Source organism: Emys orbicularis, chromosome 16 (genome assembly GCF_028017835.1).
Source record: "Emys orbicularis isolate rEmyOrb1 chromosome 16, rEmyOrb1.hap1, whole genome shotgun sequence".
Taxonomy (NCBI): domain Eukaryota; kingdom Metazoa; phylum Chordata; order Testudines; family Emydidae; genus Emys; species Emys orbicularis.
The window spans coordinates 28,134,145-28,156,006 of NC_088698.1; the positions used below are offsets into that span (position 1 = coordinate 28,134,145).

Below are 21,862 nucleotides of genomic sequence, written 5' to 3' on the forward strand. Positions count from 1 at the left end.
AGATCTTAAAGACTGGTTGGAAAGCTATTGCATAATTAATTTGAATTTAAAACTTTATGCTGCTATATTAGCATTTTAATTTTCTTTTATGTGACATCACTGAAAAGCTATTACCATTCAAAGGGGAATAGTGTATATTATTTAGTAGTTACCAAAAATAACCCTATCACATTCTAGTTACAGAGGATGAACAGCTATGCTAAGAGAAAATGTGCTGCAGCATTTTGCATGTTTGATGGTTTTTTGTCCTAGACTAGAGTTTCATGGTATCAATATTTGAAAAGCTCACAGTCTTACCTACTACAGGCTATTTGTCAGCCAGGAATTTGTGTAGATTCAAAACAGTGGGATCTAACTTGCATTTGGGAAGCTACCAGATACAGTATAGGCACCCTTCGTTTAACATTTCAGAAGGATAGCTTCAACATTACTGCAGTAATCCTTTTTTCTCTCATTCTCCCAAAAAATATTTCATTGGAAAGACTATTAGTTGAGTCTTTATATTGTGACTAAAACCACTAAATTTTGGCAAGGGACCAGAAGATTAATAAATGTTCTAGGCTTGTAAGCACAGCTCAAGTTTCCAATTGCCTAATACATAGCATTCTATTATAGCCACTATTATTAAGTTGCATGTCCAAACATCTACAGACCACATGGTAGAAATCACAGAATTGTAGGATTGGAAGGGACCTCGAGAGGTCATCTAGTCCAGTCCCCTGCACTCATGGCAGGACTAAATATTATCTAGACCATCCATGACAGATGTTTGTCTAACCTGCTCTTAAAAATTTCCAATAAACCACTCTTGAGGCTAGTAGTGATTGGATGTGCTACTCTTAACAACATCTACAATAGAAAGTTTATGGATCGGATTTACGGCCAAATGCAGCACTTCAAGCTTTCTATCATATAGGATGTAGCCTCTACAATGACAGAGGCTGGAATTTAGAGTGCTAGACAACTATGTATTTGGTAGCCTGAGGCACAAAACTCAGCGCTATCTTCACTAGTATTTGGTCAAGTGAAAGCATGAGGGTAGGCCTGTATATATGAACTGAAGTCCCTTCAAAACCCACTTCTGCAAATAACACCTATAAGAAATCGAGCAATATATCAGTTACGCTCAGAGGCAATTGGGGAAGTTTTCTATTTTTTAGTTGCTTACATAAATATTAAACATACATCTGAATAATGGTGTAAATATCGATCACAGAGCACATCTATCCCTGTACAGCACCTGGCACAACAGGGCACTAACAGCTTACTTCTGATTTTAAGTCCCACCTCCTATTAATCATCATCTTAAATGTGCCAAGAATATTATATTTAGTTAAGCTGTTAGACAAATCTATTTTACCTGCACGCCTGGGCTCACTGGGACCGGGTACATCATATTTGGTGCAAAACAAACAGGCTGAGTATACACAGGAGTTGGCTGTTGATGACCCACCATAGAAGGGCTAGGCTGAGCTTGTGGACGAGGTGAGGTTGGTGTAGTAGAAGGCTTGGGCTACAAATAAATGAAACAGTTCATTCTGTGTCAGTGCACAGTTCACTCATGTATACCAGTTTTACCTATGCTCAGAGTTTGCTCATGGCAGTCAGATAGGAATGGAACAGGTTGTGCTTCTTTAAAGACAGGCATTTAAAACATGTAAATTCTTTTCACCTGATTGCATGGTGAAGTTAAAAAGACAAAGAAGAAAAGTTTATCAAGATTTTAAGACTCTGAAGGCTAGTGCTAGAGTTAGTGTTTTCTGACTCAAAGTACTTCAAAGCAGAAAGGCTTGCTCCTTGAGCAGAGGAGGAGAGCACTACAGAAATGGCACACTGCTGGTGGGGAAGGGGAAGGCAAGGGCAAGGGCTAAGAGCACATTTCCTAGCAGCATCAGTTTTCAAAGATGCCGCAGACCCTCCTTGTGGTAGACTGGATGTAACATTCACAGCTGCTGTTTCCTCACTAGGAGGAGGAAACTTTTCAAGGGAAAGGTGGACTGGCTTTGGACCCCCTGGCAACAGCTCCAGGTAGAATATTGTTGTCAGTCAAGACCAAAATCTTGAAAACCTTCCTAGAGGGCTTGTGACTATCTGTGAATAAGTTCCATTAAGTTAAATACAGTCATTAGAGTTCAGAAGAATGTAATTAAGAACCAGTTTAGACAATGGGTGAGGGAGGGGATGTGAGGATATGTGGTGAAGATCTGAAGGAAATATAATATGGCCTCCCAAATGGTCACTCAGACCTGGTATCGAAGACAGCCTTTTTTATTAAATAAAATAGTACTCCACATTTGGGGTAGTCTGTTGTTTACTGAAATATAGTGAACCCCTTTCAAAATGTGTTATGGTTTGATGTACCAAACTGCTGTTCTTAAAAACCCTGAGAATTAATCTGGTACACTGTTAAATTATGAAGGAGAATTGGTCAGACACAAAGGGTATGTCTTCACTTCAAACGCTAGAGCAGCACTGCTTTAGCGCTTCAGCGTAGACACTACTTACACCAATGGGAGGGGCTCTCTCATTGGCATAGGTAATCTACCTCCCTGAGAGACAGTAGCACTGTCTTCTACACCAGGGGTTGGGTTAGCACAGCTACATCTCTCAGGTGTGTGGATTTATTTATTTATTTATTTTTTACAGCCCTGAAAAACGTAGCTATGTCAATGTAAATTCCCAGTGTAGACCAGCCCTCAGACTCAACTAGCAGAATACAGCGTACTTGACCCAAGTGTACAAAGAAAAACAATATTACTGTGCAATTACTTGAGAGGTTGTATGTCACCACATGCAATATCGCTTAATACAACTATCAACTTACTTGAGCAAAAGATCGAGGGTTGAACTCCTTTGCATTGGGATTAAGTGTTGATTTCCTAACTTGCCTACACACAAAAACACACAAAGGATTTAAAGTTCAGAGATATTTCTTCACAAACATTTCCCCTGAAGTCTTCCACAGTTCAACTGTTAGAGTTATTAAAATCCCATCACAACATAAAAATATTGTCAGATTAGGTTTACAACTGAGAAGGTTTATGGGAAACTAAGGGGCACACGGCTAATCACACTATATGGAAAGAAAAAGGAAAAAGTCATCTACTACACTTATTTCTACAAAGCACATTTTTGATGGTGCTTAGTCTGATTGACAAAGGGACAGCGTTTAGCCAAATGAGTGCAGGATTAGATAGCAGGAGGACCAGAGTTCTAGCTTGGCCACCAACCTGCAGCGTGGCTTTGGCCAAGTCATTTAACTTCTGCCTCAATTTCCCCATTTGTAAAACGCAGATGTTTACCCACCTAACTCAAAGGCGTTGTGAAGATTAATTCATTAATGTAAAGTCCTATATAAATACTAAGAGTTAATTTTTTCAAACAGTAGCTCTCCCCTTTGCAGGGGCTTCTAAAAACAGAACACACCTGATTTGCTTATTAAGAACACAATTACTTACTCAGAGGTATCTTTCTTCTCTTCTTTATCCTCTTTATCTTGTTTACTTCCAGGTCCAGATGTCTGTACACCCTGAGAGGTTACCTCTGGCCCTCGCTTCTGCTCAGAGCTACTACTAGTTGATGGAGAAATACTGGGACTATTCGATTTGCTACTGCCACTGTTAGAGTTCGCATTACTGCTGGTTTCAATGACAGATTCTTTAGAGTTTGATTCTGTTTTCTCTTTAATCACATCTCTGGATTTTTCACCTTCTCTATTTTTGTTTAGCAGTTGATCCACAGTCTCTGGGGTGGAACTTGGCTGTAACTGAAAGCACCAACAGTTAACACTTTTGATAAATATCATCCCTATGCAGGGATACAGAAAACACATGAATTACTACCAACAATACTTATGCAATCAAAAAGGAAAATTTCCATAAACTGTTCAGCTGTAGGAACCTGAAATTATTTTAACAGAAGATGCAGGTTTCATCACTAAAAACAGAAATAAGCACACATATGTGATGGGTCTATAAACTTAAGGAGGCTTAGATGAAAGAACAAATTTGATGGGATTGAAGTTTCCTTTTCATTTTCTAATGAAGGTACAAATCACAGCAACACCTAAGAAGTACTAGACACTATTCAATACAATGTAACAGTAACACTTAATGATGAGATAGCAATTTAAGAAGTCATTTTTGCCCCCAGATAGCTAAAAGGTTCAATTAAATGTTTTAAGTTAGGCAAACTATTAGCTATATTATGGCATAGCTGCTTTTGGGATTGAGAGGTTCTCTGGGAGGGAAGACGTGCAACATAGCCACATCACAGTTAATTATACGTGCCCCAAGTGCTCTAGCTATTTACAGTGAGACACAAAAGGGTTCCAACTAGTGTTCCAATAGACAGTATCTAAATTACCATATATACTCGTTCATAAGTCGAATTTTTTTAGGAAAAAAGGGAAGCACCAGAGACAGGGGTCGGCTTATGAACGGGTATAGAGAGGGAGAGGTGGGACACAGCCCCTCCCCCAACAGAGGGAGCAAGGAGAGGCAGCACAGCCAGCAGAGACAGAAGGGAAGAGGTGGGGCCAGAGTCTCTCCACTTCTGGCCACGCTGCTCTCCCCCCAGCCTCCAAAGCAGCTACAGCTCCGGGGCTGGCAGGCTGCAGCCGTGCCGCTCGGCCCCACTCCCCAGAGCAGGCTGTGGCTGTGCCGCCCTGGCACCGGAGCACACTGCAGCCACGCCACCCGGCCTGCCGGAGCAGCTCCAGCCAGGTCAGAGACATCCTCCCCTAGCCCTCCCCAGATAAGGTGGGAAGGGATGGGATGGGGAGAGTGTGGGGGTCCCACGCTAGGGGTGGGGATCATGTGGGGGGTGGTCACATGGGTTACTCCCCTGACTCCCAGCTTCTCCCCCCCAGTTGCTGTCCCGGCCTGTCAGGGTAAGCAGCTGGTGCACTGGAACACTTTGTTTACTTAGGTTTACCTCCGTGCCTGTGGACGCTCGAGGTAAACAAACCATCTCGGACTACCTGATGGCCCGGGAGCCAAATTTTGCTGACCCCCTGAATTATAGGGTCGGCTTATGAACGGGTTATAAAAATTTTCCATTTTTACTTATCCATCGGGGGGGGGGGGGGGGGTTTATAAACGAACCGGCTTATGATCAAGTATATACGGTATAATCTGTATTTTACATATGCTCAATAGTCTGAGACACCTAAGTACCACATACAGATTAAGGAGAGTCAGCACTGACTGTTTATATTGGCTTGTGTCACGATCTTATATGAATATGTTTGTTTGAATGACATTCTAATATGTACTCATTAATTTAAGGGCCTATTTTCCTATTGATAAATATGCTCAACTCCTTAACTGAAAATATAGATGCACATCAAAGGAAAATGACGGTATAAAACTCTCTTTTTAGTCAACACCCACATGAAAGACACTTACCCTAAAGTCGTTCTTAAATTTCTTTAAATCATCAATCTGTTTTCTGTGTTCTGAAACAACTGAAGATACACCTGCCGAACATAATATACACATGAAAAATCCAAACTCCTACTCCACATAAAACAAAACTTATAATAACTGGAGTCATGTCAGTAACACAAATATCATTTTTCCAAGAATGAAAGAAAGATAATGCCTTTGATTTGGAAAGTTGTTGTTACTCCAACGCAGTGGTTCCCAAACTTGTTCCACCGCTTGTGCAGGGAAAGCCCCTGGTGGGCCGGGGCGGTTTGTTTACTTGCCGTGTCCGCAGGTTTGGCCGATTGCAGCTCCGAGTGGCCGTTCACTGCTCCAGGCCAATGGGAGTTGCTGGAAGCGGCGGCCAGTACGTCCCCCAGCCCGCACCGCTTCCAGCGGCTCCCATTGGCCTGGAGCAGCAAACCGCGGCCACTGGGAGCCACGATCCACCGAACCTGTGGACACGGCAGGTAAACAAACCACCCCGGCCCGCCAGGGGCTTTCCCTGCACAAGCAGTGGAACAAGTTTGGGAACCACTGCTCCAACGGGAGCAAACATTCAGTGGCAATTCTAATCCAAATCACTGCATAAGAGAAATTGAAAAGCCCCTAAGGGCTGAACTGATTGATCAGTTATCTAAGTGCTCCCTTAAATACATTACACTTTGGGGATTTTAAGTTAAATTTTGTGCTTTATCTGCAGAGATACTTAAATTTAGTTACAATGCAGCCTCCAGAATCTTGAGCTGTACTAAAGAGGAAAGATCCAGTAATGTATCAACCTCCTACCTACGTTTCTAAACAAAGCAGAGAGAGAAGTAGAAGCAGCTCTGTATCTCAAGAAACTGCAGCCACTCACTCCTGTTTCCCCAAACTGAAGCAGTCTCGTTCGATTCTGCTTTTCCCACTCTCAAATTAGTTGTGTGAGAGCCATGGCTTTTAAACCATTTGAAGTACAGGGCTGTTAATCTTTTCACACACACACACACACACACACACACACACACACACACACACACACACACACACAAAAGAAGAACAGGTTCTGTGCTTTATATTACTAGAACCCTACAAAAGAATGACAGCAGGCCATAATTCACAATAAGGAACACACACACACACGTAATACAACATCAAGTTACAAATTTAAAATAAACAAGGAAATGCAAGTGTTCTAACTTTAATACAAAACAATTTGGCCTAATTAGTAATTCAAAGTACAACCTGTGTGCAAGTTAACTACAAAAACTATTGCTGACTGAATAATTGACTAGGTCAATGAATTTTTCTGAATAACCATTAGTTGTTAATTTTTCCACTCACGTTATTCAGCCATTTCTAGGAAACATAACTTCTGCATTTCATATTTTAAATTTGCAACATTAATGTAGATCTTTGTGCTTATTTTCTTCTTAAAAAAAAAAAAAACCTCAGCTGCTTCATTGTAGCTATACAGTTTTACACAACTCCACAAACTGCATTCTTAAACACACAAAAATCCTTACCCCTGAAACCAGGGTTATTTTTTGGCAGATCCATACGTTTTTGCTACACCACACTCTAGATACAGGAAAACCTAGATGTAGAGCTAAGGAACTCTGCAATGCACTCTGTCAGACGCCAATGCAATAATATAACCTTAAAGTTTACATTGCATATGGCCAGAAACATTAAAATGTTAAGACTAGAGACTAAACTGAAAAAAATTAATAATCACAGAATATCAGGGTTGGAAGGGACCTCAGGAGGTCATCTAGTCCAACCCCCTGCTCAAAGCAGGACTAATCCAGAGACAGATTTTTGCCCCAGATCCCTAAATGGCCCCCTCAAGGATTGAACTCACAACCCTGGGTTTAGCAGGCCAATGCTCAAACCACTGAGCTATCCCTCCCCCCATAGAAGATTTTTTGAGACCTATGAGCAACTATGGAGCAGGTTATAAAGAAACCTGAATCAAAACCATACACTTACTTTTTGTTACTATGAGAACTATAATATCCAAGAAGCAAAAATCTTATGTATCACGAACATAATACTTAAAAGGGAAACTCTGGTCCATTTAAGCTTGGTTAAAAACAAGTCTTTACAAAACTAGTCAACAGCAGTGTTTCCATATTTTATTTTAATTTTGATGGAATGGTTAAGGAATAATAATCCCTCTGCAAAGTTCACTTTCACAGCTGCATGAACAAAAATTCTTACCTATAGAAAGCTGAAGCAACTGCCTAAAAGTCACTCTAATAAGAAGTTAACTTCACTAGTTGATATTGGGATTTGTGCTTACAATTCCCTAAATTACGCTAAAAATATTGAAGGGAACTTTTAGATACAAACCTTTGTTTTCAGGTTTAGTAAAGCTAGGAGAAATCTCACTTGGCTTAGCATTTTCCTTGTTTCCAGCTGCAGAATTCTGCCTCTGGTCCTGAAGCCTGGAATCTTTAGCTAGAAATATAATTTCAATTCAAAGTTACTTTCAAATATATATATTATGTATAGACACACACCTCAAAGAAGATGGTAAGAACTGCAGGACAAGAAATATTTGAGGGAAAACTTTAGGCCAGAAGAGAACATAAGAGGAAGAAGAGGAAGCTAAGAACCATTTTACATTTATGAAAATTCTGTTAAAGGTAAGCTGCAAAGGAAAAAAAATAGGCTTAATTTTTTTAAATGCTTTATGATGTCTAATGAGAACCTGGAAAAAAAAAATTGCACTTTACATTAGAAATTCAGGGCCTGCCTGGGCTGAAGGACTATGGTGACTTGAGAACTAGTGAAAAGAACTCACAACAGTCAAGTGAAAGATTTAAACAGTTTGGATAAAGAAAGCCACTGTTAGAAAAATGAACCGCCTGGGCTCTTCAATTAAGGTTTTACAGATGTTTGGGAGTTCTGAGACCTTCAAGCATTCTGCTAACAAAAAATGAATTTTATATTGCTGATATTTTGGGCACAAGAAAAGGCTGCAAATTCAGTTTTTAAAAAAATCTTTTCAGGTCACCTTTAACTAAGTATGACAATAACTGTATGCTACACATTCTGTTAAGAGAAGTACAGAGGAATGGGGAGAAGTTTATTAGGCTTGGTCTACATTTAAAATATGCGTTAGCATAGCTATATCAGTCAGAGACATGGAAAAAAAACAACCACCTCACAACCGTGACTGACACAGCTATGCCAACAAACCCCCCCAGCACAGATGCAGACAGAAGAGTGCTTCTGCTGGCATAGCTAACGTTATCCAGATGTGATGTTCCTACACCAGCAGAAAAAATTCCTTCTGGCGGTGTATGCTGCATCTACAGTAGGGGCTATGCCACACTAGCTATGCGAACACAGGCTCTGTAGTGTAGACATAGCCTTAGCCTATCAAAATGTTTTTCAGCAGTGTTGCTGTGTAAGATACCCACCCCCACACTCAACTGACTATATACAGTGGAACACAATGCAATCAAATGCACAAAACAGAAGAAAAATTTTGTTTCTAATAGGAAAGAAGTGTAGTGTTTGGGTCAGTATATCCTTTCCCTTCACTTAAGACTAAAACTGAAGAATTTAAAGTATCAGGACAGTTTACCTTCACTGGATGGGGTAACTGCTCTATTGGATGCAGGACTGGCAGGTGTGGGAGATGCAGCTGGGACAGGCATGGCAACTGATTCAGTAGGAATAGTACCAGCTTGCGGAGAGGACAGAGCTGGCCCAGCTGGAGTACTTCCAACACTGCTCTGTCTTGGCGACCTAGGCCTGTGTGTTTTAGGGGATAATCTTGGAACTAGAATAAATAGAAACAATAGTTATAGGATAGTTGAGCCCCTATAGCTGTTAAGTGCTTAAAAAAAATGAAGCCTAAGAACATGCTTTAAAAATAGTTAGTGCAACATAATACAATTATTGAAAACCTGTTTACCTTTCAGGTACATTTCTTAGTTCTTTATAATGCAGCATTTCAGATTACATGTAGGATTTGTCTGCAGAAAGATTCCCTCAATACACAATCACTGCCCTGCAGTCCTACAACGAAGCTGCAATTCCAAATCGGTCCAACCATAACAGCTCAGATTAACACACAGTTTCAGGCACAGCAAAAGAGGTGGCCCGCTATACAAACAAATGTAAAACACTTTTTTAAAAGTGACTGAAGGATATGAGTATCTTACACATGACTTGCTTTACATGCTCCTCTTTAGAGATTGATGCCTACTGGGAAACTGAAGTATTCCACTGAGACAGATACTTATATATGAAATTTGCTGCCACCCCAGAAGTTCTATAACTAAGAAGAAATATATGCATACAGAATAAATATTCTTTAGGAGACCACCTGCTCCTCCAGCCTATTCCTTGCCATATATTATAATCTGCTTTGACATTGATTATCTTGAAAGCAACTAGCTGTGATGCCAGAAGATTATGACTTCAAGTGAGACAAAAGAAAAAGGACTAAAAAAATATCCTGTTTTCCATGTTAACAGCCCTATTGTATGTTAATAAAAGAAAGAAGAAAAATCACCAAGGAGAGTGACAGAATTGTACTAAAATAGAAAGCTTAAGGCAGCAGGTCTAAGAAATAGCCTTAGTCTATCAAAATGTGGCTATGCATTACAAAATGACAATCTATTCACATATTCTGTCATTAAAACAGTGTCTCCATTGCACAATCTTCTAGAGGTCTAGCAGTGCTAAGCTTCAAGTTCCAGACTGGATCTCACTTGTTGGGGGCTGACTGTTGCTAACTCACTAAGACACAGTCCACACTATAAAAGAGTTTAAAAGCCTCTAGTGTAGACATTCAGTGTCATAAAAATAAGCTTTAAATACTATGCCTTCAATTAAGAGGCTGTTAACTGAAAATTCTGATTGAAAGAATTCAGAGCTATAACAGAACGAGACAGACCTATTTGTACTGACTGTACACAGTAATCCTGATTTATAAGAATGGAAAGGAAGCAATTTAAAACTTAGGACAGTTTTAAGAGAAACATGTCATTTTGAATTCCCTTATAAAGGCTTCACCTTAAGTAGAATTCCAACTTTTCTTGGCCTATCACTTTTACTTTCCTCTCTACCCAAGGTTCTTGTTCATATACAACTGCACATGAATTTAGTCACACAGCAGTTACTGAGGTATAGTTGTGGGAATGGGGCCTATACACTGTTACTCGCCTCTTCCAATAGCTTTCTTAGGACTACACTTCCTTTCAGCTAACTCCTAGGCATTTTCCTTCCTTTCAATTATGTTTAATTGCAGCAAACAGCTGACGGAACAACCCCTTTGAAGTTAAGGCAATAATACAATCATTTAGCAGATCTGATGTTTATTCAAAGGCTGAACTGCCTGGAAGTTTAAGATTCTGCTTAACATTAATATTCTAAAAACATCCCTAGAAAACCATCTGCAATAAGCCAAGCTATACCTACCCCCACTGACAACTGATGACCACGTCCCACCTGATGGGCTGCCTCGTGCCACTGTAGAAGTAGATGCTTCCCCTGGTGCATTATGAGATACAAATTCTAAGCCACTTGAAATTGTACCCCTACCAGTAGAGACTCTGTGACCTCGAGGGTGCCGTTGTGCCTTAGGAGACATCCGTGGTGGCCCTGGGAAGAAGAACACATCCCCACACTATGAATACCTAATATCTCTCTTACTGTAAGTGTAGCTAAGTTTACTACCCATTTTTACAACTGGATCTAAGCTCCAATTCCAGTAAGCTCTAGTAGGACAATAAAGTCAAGCAAGTTAAATAGGTGTTGACCATAACCGGGGTTCCATGGGTTCAGGGCAATTGGACACATGGGTGAATATTACTGGTCCAATCAGTCTAGGAATCCTAACTTGCCAATCATCTTGGTATCTGAGCATGAATTCACTAGCAGTTACAAGCTTCATTAGCCTTTAACAAAAAAATTTTGCAGCACCAATTTACTTCCTGAGAAATTTTAAATTCAAGAATTATGTGCATTTTAATATTGCTTACTGTGACCTGAGCCAAACAAACTAGTCTACTAGCTTCCTCTGGAGGAGTGTTGAAACCTGAACCATCTAACATGCTTCATTCCACACTTGCTGAATCGGAGCAGATAAAAAACAGTGGAACTTGCATGCTGGATTCTCAAGATTTTATTTAGTCAATAAGGCTAGCAATGATAGCCAAAAGCAATGAAGGAAACTCCTGCGGGTATGTCTATTACCATCATCTTTGAAAGAGATGATCTTGAGATTCTAGCAGGGAAGTCACGGCATATTAGTAATGGCTTCAGCTGATTGGAGATTGCTGTGTCCCTTACTGAAGTTTCTGCTGAAATATCTCTTTTGAGGGGCCATCAACTTTCCAGCTAGTGCACTGGTATGCAGTATTGTCTATTTCTTTACATGATTTGACTATGAATCACACATTCATGAGGTGCCCATCACCATAATACTGGAGTGCACCATATATAAATTTAGTTCAAACACTTCTTCACGTATAACTATGAGATTGAAGAATGTGATCCTCTATATGTACTGTTAGCTACCAAAGGTATACCACGCTGCTGCCCCACTGATGTAAGCGTCAATTATGTCAATATTTTCTATAGGTTCATTTTTAAAGTAACTCATTCTAATCTCTTTTCACAGTGCACTTTTATCAAAAACAGGATTTTGGGATCTGTGAGTAAGCAGTTGGAATGAGTCTGGTTAACTGTTGTATGTGGTACAACATGACAAAATGCTTGAGATTTTTACAGCAATCCTAAAAATAACATTCCTAAGAAAGCCTTCTAAAAAAACTGCCAGGCCCTGTGTGTTGCCGTTTGCTAGGTTAAGACACTGAGCAGCGTTACAAAGCTGAGTTTTATTTCATACCAACTCGGGAAATTTCACAGCTTTATATTTTGTTTTTGTAAAGTTTCTTTAAATAAAAAGGTTAATAGAAATAGTCTGATAAACTAAAGTTAAACACAAATTATAGGTTAAGTAATGAAGAGGAAAAACAATTTTGTAATTAAACTCACAAAGGAGTTAAACAAAGACAAACAAAAACATGAACAAATTGTGGTATTGTACCTTCTGCAGACATGCGTTTAGGCATAGTAGAGACAGGAGCTGGAGAACCATGAGCAGAGGGGTGAGACGGGGGCCTGGACGGCCGCGAGGGGGGCCTGGAGGGCGGCCTTGTAGGGGTGGCTGCCCGAGGTGGAAGAGAGTTGGGACCTGACTGGTAGCGAGAAGGTGGGCGAGAGGAAGGAGATGGGCAAGGCGATGGCCAGGGAACACCTGACAGAACAAATGATATGAAGGAAAGTATAAAAACTAAAGAAAAATTATGGGGGGAAAAAGGTAAACAGAAAAAAAAGTAAAATATGACAAAAATGATTTTTCATATGATTAACCCTTTGGGGACAAATTCATTCATTTCTACAAGTGGTAGAATAATCCCTGTTAGGTTGTTTTCCCCTCTTCGAGACTGGTCAAATTTAATATCTGAATGGCTCATGAGCTCCCCAAAGGGTTAATTTAGGATCTACAAATACTACTGAGGAATAGATAGTTAAAGCTTAATCTGTTAGCCTGTTTATATACATGTTTCTCAGTACACATTTCTCTAGATAAGATGCATAAATAGCTACTAAAGGATCTCATACAATGATTCACATACAGTACTGACTATGCAAGCTATTACTTTTCAAACTTAATGACAATGAGCGATATCAACTATAGAAAGTATATCTTTACAAAAAACAGCGGTGTTCAGTGTCTGAAGTCTGACATTTGTGCCCCTACCACTTCTGTAGAGGGCTTATTTAAAATTTGTTTCTGAAACAAAGCAACCAACTTCATAATTTAAGAACATAATGCATAAACTTCTGACTGATGTGCATTCAATAAACTAATACAATGAACAATACAGGCACGAAATGTAGATTTCAAACAAAATTTATACTGTTTGGGCAGTAGTTGAGTGCTGCAGATCAGAACGTTTAAAGGAAAAATATTTAAGTAGTAAACATCACTTACCTTTATCTAGGTATTGCCCAGGTCTCCTCCCCAGAGCGCCACACTTGAGTATTATGTGCTGTTTTATTTCTCCACATCTTTAAATGTTAGGTTTTTTAAAAAAAATAAAAGTGTTCCAACGAGGCTGGAGCATTACTGAACTCAATAAGCAACACATGCCAACAACTGAACGTCCAGTTTGCAGCATATAGGACTCAATTAGCTCTGTTAAAGGAAATAGTGCTGCACTTTGCTCAGTTACAGATATATATCTATATATATAGGTACACAAACGTACACACAGCCGAAGATACTCAAGAGTATTTATCTGGAGAGAAAACTTCTGGAGACCTTCCCTCTCTACCCAGTTGTTTTTCCTTCCTATTGCATATCTTAATCACGCCACACTAACTCACACCGAAATCAATGGGATCCTTTACACTGCTTTCAGAGGAAGTTGGATTGGGTCCTCATACAAGAGCGCCAAGTGCTATTTCTTCTTATACTGCTGCCTCTTTCCCAAGTCACACCAGAGACTAGTTTGACATCTGGAGATCAGTACTTCAACTCTTCTCACACCCACCCACAACACAAAGCTGATCGTCACTAATTTAATATGTACAAGACTTCATGTAACACTACAGAAACGTATATCAGTCATCTAAAGGTCCATCTTCCCCTTCAAGTTTAAGGTGTTTTAGCAGAAGGTAAACAAATTAAGTTCTCAGCTGCATGAAATTACCCACAATGTAGTTGATTAAATATTTAAGTGTTCATTATCAGATAGCAATAAAAGGTTAAACCAAAGTGAAAACCATGAACTCTATATACTAGTCTGACTTATCCTTGGAAAAAGGAACATCAGTTTTTGCTATTTTAGTTGTATGATGATTGTTTTGTTTTGTGATCAGTATTTCACATAACTTCATAGTTGCCACATTTTTAGAAACAAGAAGTCACTCAATTAAGACTCATTGATTTAACTGAGATACTTGCCTCCATTAACTACTCTTTGGTCTGCTCCAGAATTAGGACTAAAGTCTGAAGTATGGGATCCAGATCTTGAAATTGAGGGGCCCGATCCAGACTGGCCCATCCTTGGTGAATTTTGTCTGCCTCCTCCCCAGGACAGAACATCTCTATTTCGTTGTCCAGTTGGAACATACTTGCTTTCCCTGGAACAGAAAATTCCTTTCAGTGTTATAGCCAGAGATGGAAAATAAGAAATTATCTGACCAGTCAAAGAACGAATAAACTTTACTTGTATGTACCTTCCCCACTCCAATCAAAATGAAGGTAAATCCTACACCTCCTAGTTCAAATTTTGTACTCTTTTAATAGTTCAATTTCAGAACAAAAAGAATACTTACATGCAGTACGTAGCTGTCGATACTATATGTAAGCCCTCACAGTGTGGTTTCTATAATCCTGCAGGACGCTGGATAATTTAATGCTGAATTTTCAAGGTTTTTTGGGGCATTTTAGATGCTTTGATATGTGACATGCAGAGCCTACATTGCTATTTCCTGAAGTCTGTGTGAATTCAATATACTGATTACACTGTTTCTTCCCTACTCTCCAACAATTTGTCTTTTCTTTTTTAAAAACAGCCATAATAACTGGCAAAGACAAATAAGTCTCAATACGTAAATTACTACTGTACTACGTTTATCTTTAACAAACTATGAGTAATATTTTTCCCTTTAAATACCTAGTGTTCACACCATGTCCTTCTCGTTCACTTGAATTTCTCTGAACAGCAGTATATTTTTCTTCTTCTGTCCGGTCATCGTTTTCCAAGGCAACCCGAGCTTTGTACTGGGCACTTGATTCAATTTCTTCTGCTAATTGAGCTGCTCTTGCTTCCCGTTTTAAAAATTCTTCTGAATTATCCCTCTCTAAGGGCACCCTAAAAGACACAATGGGAAGGCAGAGAAATATATATTTGAAATTTATAAGTGTACAGATAATCCACAAAAAATACATTTACATAAAGCTAAGTTTAACAATCCCACAAGAGCAAGAAAACAGTTCAAGATTAAATGAAAGGTTGTTTTGTAACCTACACGTTATTTCTAATTTTAGAAATTGACCAAATTCTAAGTTATTTCCTTGCTGACCAAAGTCCGAGTTCAAGGTGCAGCATTCCCCCAAGGACTAAAGATGTCCCTCATCACTAATGCCAAGTGAGACTCCAGTTTTCAACACTGTTAAAGGTATGAGAATTAGCTATCAAGAACTAAAGTTAAGGTTGTTTCTCCTTTCAGTTCAACTCTAAAGCTGAAGCTCTATAATTGGAATTTCCAGAGGAGCCCAAGGAAATAAGGTGTCCAAGTCCTTTTGAAATTCAGTGGAAGTAATCATCAGTAGGCGAGGACTGATCAGAAGCTTCCAAAAAGGGTGAGATGTGATCAGTAGGGATACCAGACCCTTCTTAGCCACATTGGTGCAATCAATGAGACTCTGGATCAATCTTGTTTGATCTTGTTGAGTACCTTTAACAGTAGCAGTGTTCATACAGAAGTGCTTTCACCCATGAGATGAGGAACATGTCTCTGATGGATTGGGGATCAAGCCTCCCTCCAGAGCAATACCTGATGCATTTTGCACTGGCTGCCATAGCAAAGTTCCTCCGGGAACTCCTAGGCTATGAATATCATGTGGAGGACTCATAATTTAGGAAGAAACATCTGGTGAGGTTGTCTGCCATGGTGTTCTGAATACCTGGCCTGTAAGAAGCTCAGATGACTATGTGGTTGGCTATGTACCAATTCCAGAGTTTTATCACTTTGGCACAGAGAGATGGAGGAACATGTGCCTCACTGATGGTTGATATAATACATGCATACTACGTTTTCTGGCATTATCTTTACTGATTTCAATTTGATTAGTAGTAGACAGTGTAGACAAGCATTTTTGATGGTTCTCAATTCCAAAAGATTGATATGGAGAAACTATTCTTGTCGTGACCACTTTCCCTGTACCGTGTGAGATCCCAGATGTGCCCCTCCAACCCAAAAGTGAAGCATCTGATGTTATCGCTACGGTAGGGGGAATCTGCAAGAATGGAACACCTGTGCAGGTTTTGGTCCTTACACCGGTGGAGTGATCGTAGAACCCACAGTGGAACAGACAGTGAGAGGTCTAGACTGTGTTCGCTTGGTTTGTAAATTGTTCGAAGCCATGCCTGTAGATCTCGGCGGTGTAGTCTGGCATGCTGCAGTACAAAGATGCATACTGACATGTCTCAGCACCTGAATACAATCTCTTACTGCTACCTAGCACTGCCCTGAATCTTTGAGATGAGATGGACAGGGAGAGAAATCTGCTGGATAGTAGGTAAGCTGAGAGCCGGCACTAGGCATAAGCAGACTAAGCAATTGCTGAGAGCCCCAAGCCGCTCAAGGGAGCCCCTATTAATTATTAATATGTGTTTGGGAGGGCCCAAAAATATTCCTGTTTAGGGCCCCCAATGGGCTAGTACTGGCAGTGGGTAAGCACTGCTTCTCACTGCATCCAGGGAAGCTCCTACGAAATCTATTCTTTGTAGTAGAGTCAAAACTGACTTTTCTAGGTTGATTTGAAGGCACAGGCTGGGAAACCGGGGAACACATGATCTTTACTGATGTCAACACTTCCCAACACAATCTGCCCTGATCAACCAATCACCCATGTATGGGAAAACGATTATACCCAAACAACGTAGGTGACTGGCAATCACTGCCAGAATCCTTGAAAATACCCTCAGTGCTGAAGATAGGCCAAAAGGGTGCGTCGTGTATTCATAGCTCTTGTTTTTTAGAAAACAAACCACTTGTGTGAAGGGTAATTAGTGACATGAAATATGCATCTTGTAGGTCTAGAGTTGCAAACCAATCTCCTACTTCTAATGAAGGAATTATTGTTGCAATTTCTGTTGCTTTACATATTTGTTTAGAGACCGGAGGTCTAAAATTTGCCTCCACCCTCCATTCTTTTTTGGAATCAGGAAGTACTCTGAATTGAATACTCTTCCCCTGTGTTGCACAGGAACTGGTTCTATGTGCGCCTAAATGTAGAAGAGAGGTCACCTGCGGCTCTAGCAACTGATCATGAGAGAAGTCCCTGAAGAGGGGAGAGACAGATCTGAAACAGTGTAACCATAGGTTATAAACTTCCAGGGCCCATTTGTCCAACATTATATGCTCCCATGCACCCTGAAAATGAAAAAGGAGGCATCTGAAAGGAGGGAGGGAGGTAAGATGCTGCAGCTATAAGAACTTGTCAGTTGAATGGTTGAGACTTTCTACCACCCCACCAAAACTGTCGCTTGGAGGACACAGAAGGCTGAGAAGATGTAGCTGAAGGAGGTTTCTTGAGTATCTTAGTTTCTTTGCTGGGGGTTCAGAGGGTCTACTATACTTTGAATATGGGTCTGGGCGTGTTCTTTGGGCTGCCTGAGACCTACTAAATCTCTTTTTCTTTACAAGAATGTAAATCCCTAGGGATCGCAGCATAGCTCTTGAGTCCTTTAAAGTGTGAAGAGATGTCTATTAGTCAAGTCCACAAAGAGCTTGCAAGCATCAAAGGGTAAGCCTTCGAGAATACTCAACCTCTCTTGTAAAGCCCGGCAGCTGTACCCAAGACACTCTTCTCATGACCCCTGCAGTGGAGAGGGACCATGCTGCAGTATCTGCTGCATCCAAGGAGGCCTGGAGTGATATCTTTGCCAGGAACTGACCTTGTATAATGGATTTAAACTGGTCCCAATTCTTCTGGTAGATGCTAACTCATAACACATTCAATTATATTAGTGAAACAGTTGTATTTTCCCATGAGTGCCTGACGGTTTGCTATCCTGAAGTGTGGCTGAAGCATAAGATTTACAACCAAAAAGCTCAAGCCTGTGGTGGGTCCCTACTGTACAGGGTGGACTTCAAGTTATGCTGTCTGCCTTGTTCATTAACAGCCTCCACTACTAGAGAATTCAGAGCTGGGTGAAAAAACAGAAAGTCCGATTCTTTAACTGGAACATATTTTTATCCTCCCTCTTGAAGATATGCAGTGTGGTAGCAGGGTTTTGCCAAACCATGTGAGCGGGCTCCACAAGAACGTCATTGACTGGAATGGCAATCTTCATAGATGTGGAAGTGTGTAAAATATCTAGGAGTTTATGGTGGGACTCCTGAACCTCCTCCAAGAGAGTCTGCATGTCAGCAATCCACATCAGGTTCTGAAACTGACTGAAGTCATCTGCCATAGGAGGTGGGGAAGGCATGGCAGCTTCATCAGAATAGCCTCAGGACAGGAGAGGCACCTTTTAAATCACAGGGAGCCCAGCATTCCTGAGCAAAACTGGCAAAAATTTAACCCCTAAAAGGGGGAATCTCTTAACTATACAACTACCTCTATGAATAAAAAGGGGGTGGGGTTGTTTGTTTTTTAAGAAAAGATAAAACAAAATGAACAATTGTTCCACCAACCGTAACACTATAAGGTAAGTAACTATCTGAGAAAAAGCTAAATATTACAGAACAGGCACACACTTGACTCCATCTCAGGCCAACGGTGGTTGAGAAGGAACTGAGGGTGGTTTGCCCGCACAGCCCCATATAGCCTTTGCGCATTCACGGGCCAGACAGGCACAGCTACCAAAAATTTCCATCAAAGGTGTAGGTGCCCCTGAAGTGGAGCACCCACAGGGACACTGCTCTAAGAAGAACTTGACACTTCTGCAGCAGACACTAAATCATTTAACAGCTTTCTCCTTCCAGTCACTAAAATGCTGAGTGAAATCCTGCTTTCCAATTTCACGCAGGGATAAGATTAACATGACTGCTCACACAGCACTTAATCCAAAGACCATCAATGACAGAGCTCAAATGGAGCTGCTGCTACAAACAGAACACAAAATACTACCTTTAGGCCACAACAACTTTTTTTAAGTCTTACTCCATTGTCAAGAATTTAAACACCTAGAGCACAAGGGATTGGTCCTCCCATCAGATAATTTCAGCTTTCAAATATCTTGGCACTCTCTCTAGAGCAGGGGTTCCCAAACTATGGTACGCGTACCCATGGGGGTACACCAGACATCTTTGGGGGTACATGGGAGATCTTGTGTAATGCTGGATTTTATCTATTAATTATTTTATTTATTGCATTTTCATAATAGGCTACTCAGTCAGAGCTTTAAAACTATGGGAATTTATTATATAAAATACGGTAGTTAATTTACATCAAGATGTACCAATGAGAACACAGATACACTGATGTACAGAGCCCTCACTTCCAATCACCGTACAGGACGGGTTCAGTTGCCCAGCAACTGTCCATTCTAACTGAGCTCAGAACTTTGTCAGTTGTATATGTCACACTATAACTATATCTGTTCGTAACAGTGAAATATGGACAGATGGCTAAAGACAGGTAGTATTAAGAAGAATACACAATGTATCAGTGATGAGAAGGGATGGGGTATGTGGTCAGCTGGTAGGTCTGGAAGTGGGTACGCAATAAAAAAAGTTTGGGAACCTCTGCTCTAGACAAAAGAAGCTTGTCAAATGGATGTGGAAGTCCAGAATACATTTTAAAAATATGAACATAACTTTTATAGGAAAAAATGCCTATCCATGCAGCAGTATTGATGGCAACCTGAAAAGTGGTAGAGAAAGTGCGTTTTCACAGTCTGTATCAAGGAGAGGACAAGTAAAAGTGAAATGAAGGTGAGAGCCAACACACGATTGTCTACCTATGTTAGGCATTACTAAGGTGCCTACCACCTTGATATACGACAGTTTATCAGCACAAGAATTAATCAAATATGCTTGTTGGCGTGTAAGTATCTAGTTTATGAAGTTGTTGAAGCACAGCTGCAAATGTAAAATAAGTATTCAAACTCAGGAACAACAGAATCGGACAATGAATCCTTTTTTTTAAAAAACACATTCAAACAACAGGAATTTAGCATGTTCAAAGAAAGCCAGCCTTCTTCCCCCTTCTCCAACTACAATCTCCCACAATTTAGTGGGAGAAATACAGAGCCAATTTTGCTTGTGTTGCTCTTGCAATGATTGGAAAACAGTGAATTTTTCCCTTGAGATTTAAAGTCATCTTTACATTTTTAGTCTGCTCCCATAGCTATCAGAGGACACAGACACAAGAGAGATATTTACAGTTCAAAAAAGTACAGAGGGGTTACAGCAGCAGGGCCAAAGTTTTGTTAAGTAAGGCTAAGAAAGTTATGAGTTTTTTGGTTCAAAGATTGAGAGGACAGTTTCTTAGAAGTTGTGGTCAGTTGAAGTACCATTAAAAAAAAAAAAAAAAAACCACACACACACACGCGCACGCCAAAAACCAAATTTGAGTAGCACTGCAACCCTGGGTGCCACATCGCAACACCACTCATTAAAATTTGGCCCACCTAGCCCTCCGCCATGATGGAGGGGCACCCAGGCCAAATTTGAGTGAGCGACATTGCGACCTGGCAAGTGGGGATCACAACGCCACTGAAATTAGCCGCAATAGTACAAAATTGCAGTGTGTATCGTTTGCATTTATCACTCCAGAAAGTAGGTAAAAATTCTGCATCTAAATTTATAACCTGAAGATGAGCTATGGAGAATATTAATACAAATCTAAGAACAAAATATTTTGGAACTTACGTATACGAAGATAAACTGCTGTCATAAGTTGATACTATGCCATAATTTTCTTCATTGTAACGAAACATGTCATTAGGATCCCATCCATTAGACTAGAAGAAAATATGAGGTTTATTTTTCAAAATGACACTGGAAACATTTCCCTAAAATTTATGGCTGTTGCCAGAAAGTTTAAACTTTTGCCCTTACTCCCGGATTTACCAATCAGATAGTGAAATTACAAACCCAAAACAGTATCTAACATATATTTTACCCTCAAAATCCAGTATTGCTGCTAGTGTCTTCTCATTCCCATTTGGCACTATATGATGAACTGGCTTACATTAGCCAAAAGCTTTGATTCCTTTGCAGAATATGGCAATCAGATATTCCATATTTCAGAAATGGATGCAGTGTTCCTCCCTGTGGCAAGTACCGGAACTTTTCAAATGCACTACCAACACAAGTATTTAACGGGAGACCCTCCTTGATCTCACACAAAAGCAACTTTATCTCCCCACTTCTTAGTGAAGTGTTGTGTGCCACAGTAACAGCATTACTAAGATTTTGTTACTTTTACAAAACATACAGAATGTTTACTACAATACTTTTATAAATATTTAATAGTTGATGACCCAATAAGGTGGATATATAGAAAGAACATGACCTATTTAAATATTAGTATTCATAAGGTAAGTGATCTCCGCAACATTACAGAACAAAGATTTCTTGAACCATGTTGTTAGTCTCCTCTAATCTACAATACTAATTTCTTCTTATTCTTACATATTACAAACTTTGTGTCCTTTAGTAAAAAGGCTGCATTGTAG

At 40.0% G+C, this 21,862-nt stretch overlaps 1 protein-coding gene across 2 annotated transcripts in view; it reads right to left on the reverse strand.

The window, feature by feature from the left end:
• ATXN2 (ataxin 2) overlaps nucleotides 1-21,862 on the reverse strand; it is a 58,589-nt gene that overhangs the window by 22,629 nt on the left and 14,098 nt on the right. For both annotated transcript variants that reach the window (XM_065417700.1, XM_065417699.1), the window contains 11 exons: nucleotides 21,054-21,145; nucleotides 15,122-15,319; nucleotides 14,407-14,585; nucleotides 12,481-12,690; nucleotides 10,848-11,030; nucleotides 9,004-9,201; nucleotides 7,761-7,868; nucleotides 5,409-5,479; nucleotides 3,459-3,766; nucleotides 2,825-2,888; nucleotides 1,361-1,513 (listed from right to left, as the gene is read on the reverse strand). In XM_065417700.1, coding sequence (XP_065273772.1) covers nucleotides 1,361-1,513; nucleotides 2,825-2,888; nucleotides 3,459-3,766; nucleotides 5,409-5,479; nucleotides 7,761-7,868; nucleotides 9,004-9,201; nucleotides 10,848-11,030; nucleotides 12,481-12,690; nucleotides 14,407-14,585; nucleotides 15,122-15,319; nucleotides 21,054-21,145 — 1,764 coding nt within the window. The remainder of the gene's footprint in view (nucleotides 1-1,360; nucleotides 1,514-2,824; nucleotides 2,889-3,458; nucleotides 3,767-5,408; nucleotides 5,480-7,760; nucleotides 7,869-9,003; nucleotides 9,202-10,847; nucleotides 11,031-12,480; nucleotides 12,691-14,406; nucleotides 14,586-15,121; nucleotides 15,320-21,053; nucleotides 21,146-21,862) is intronic.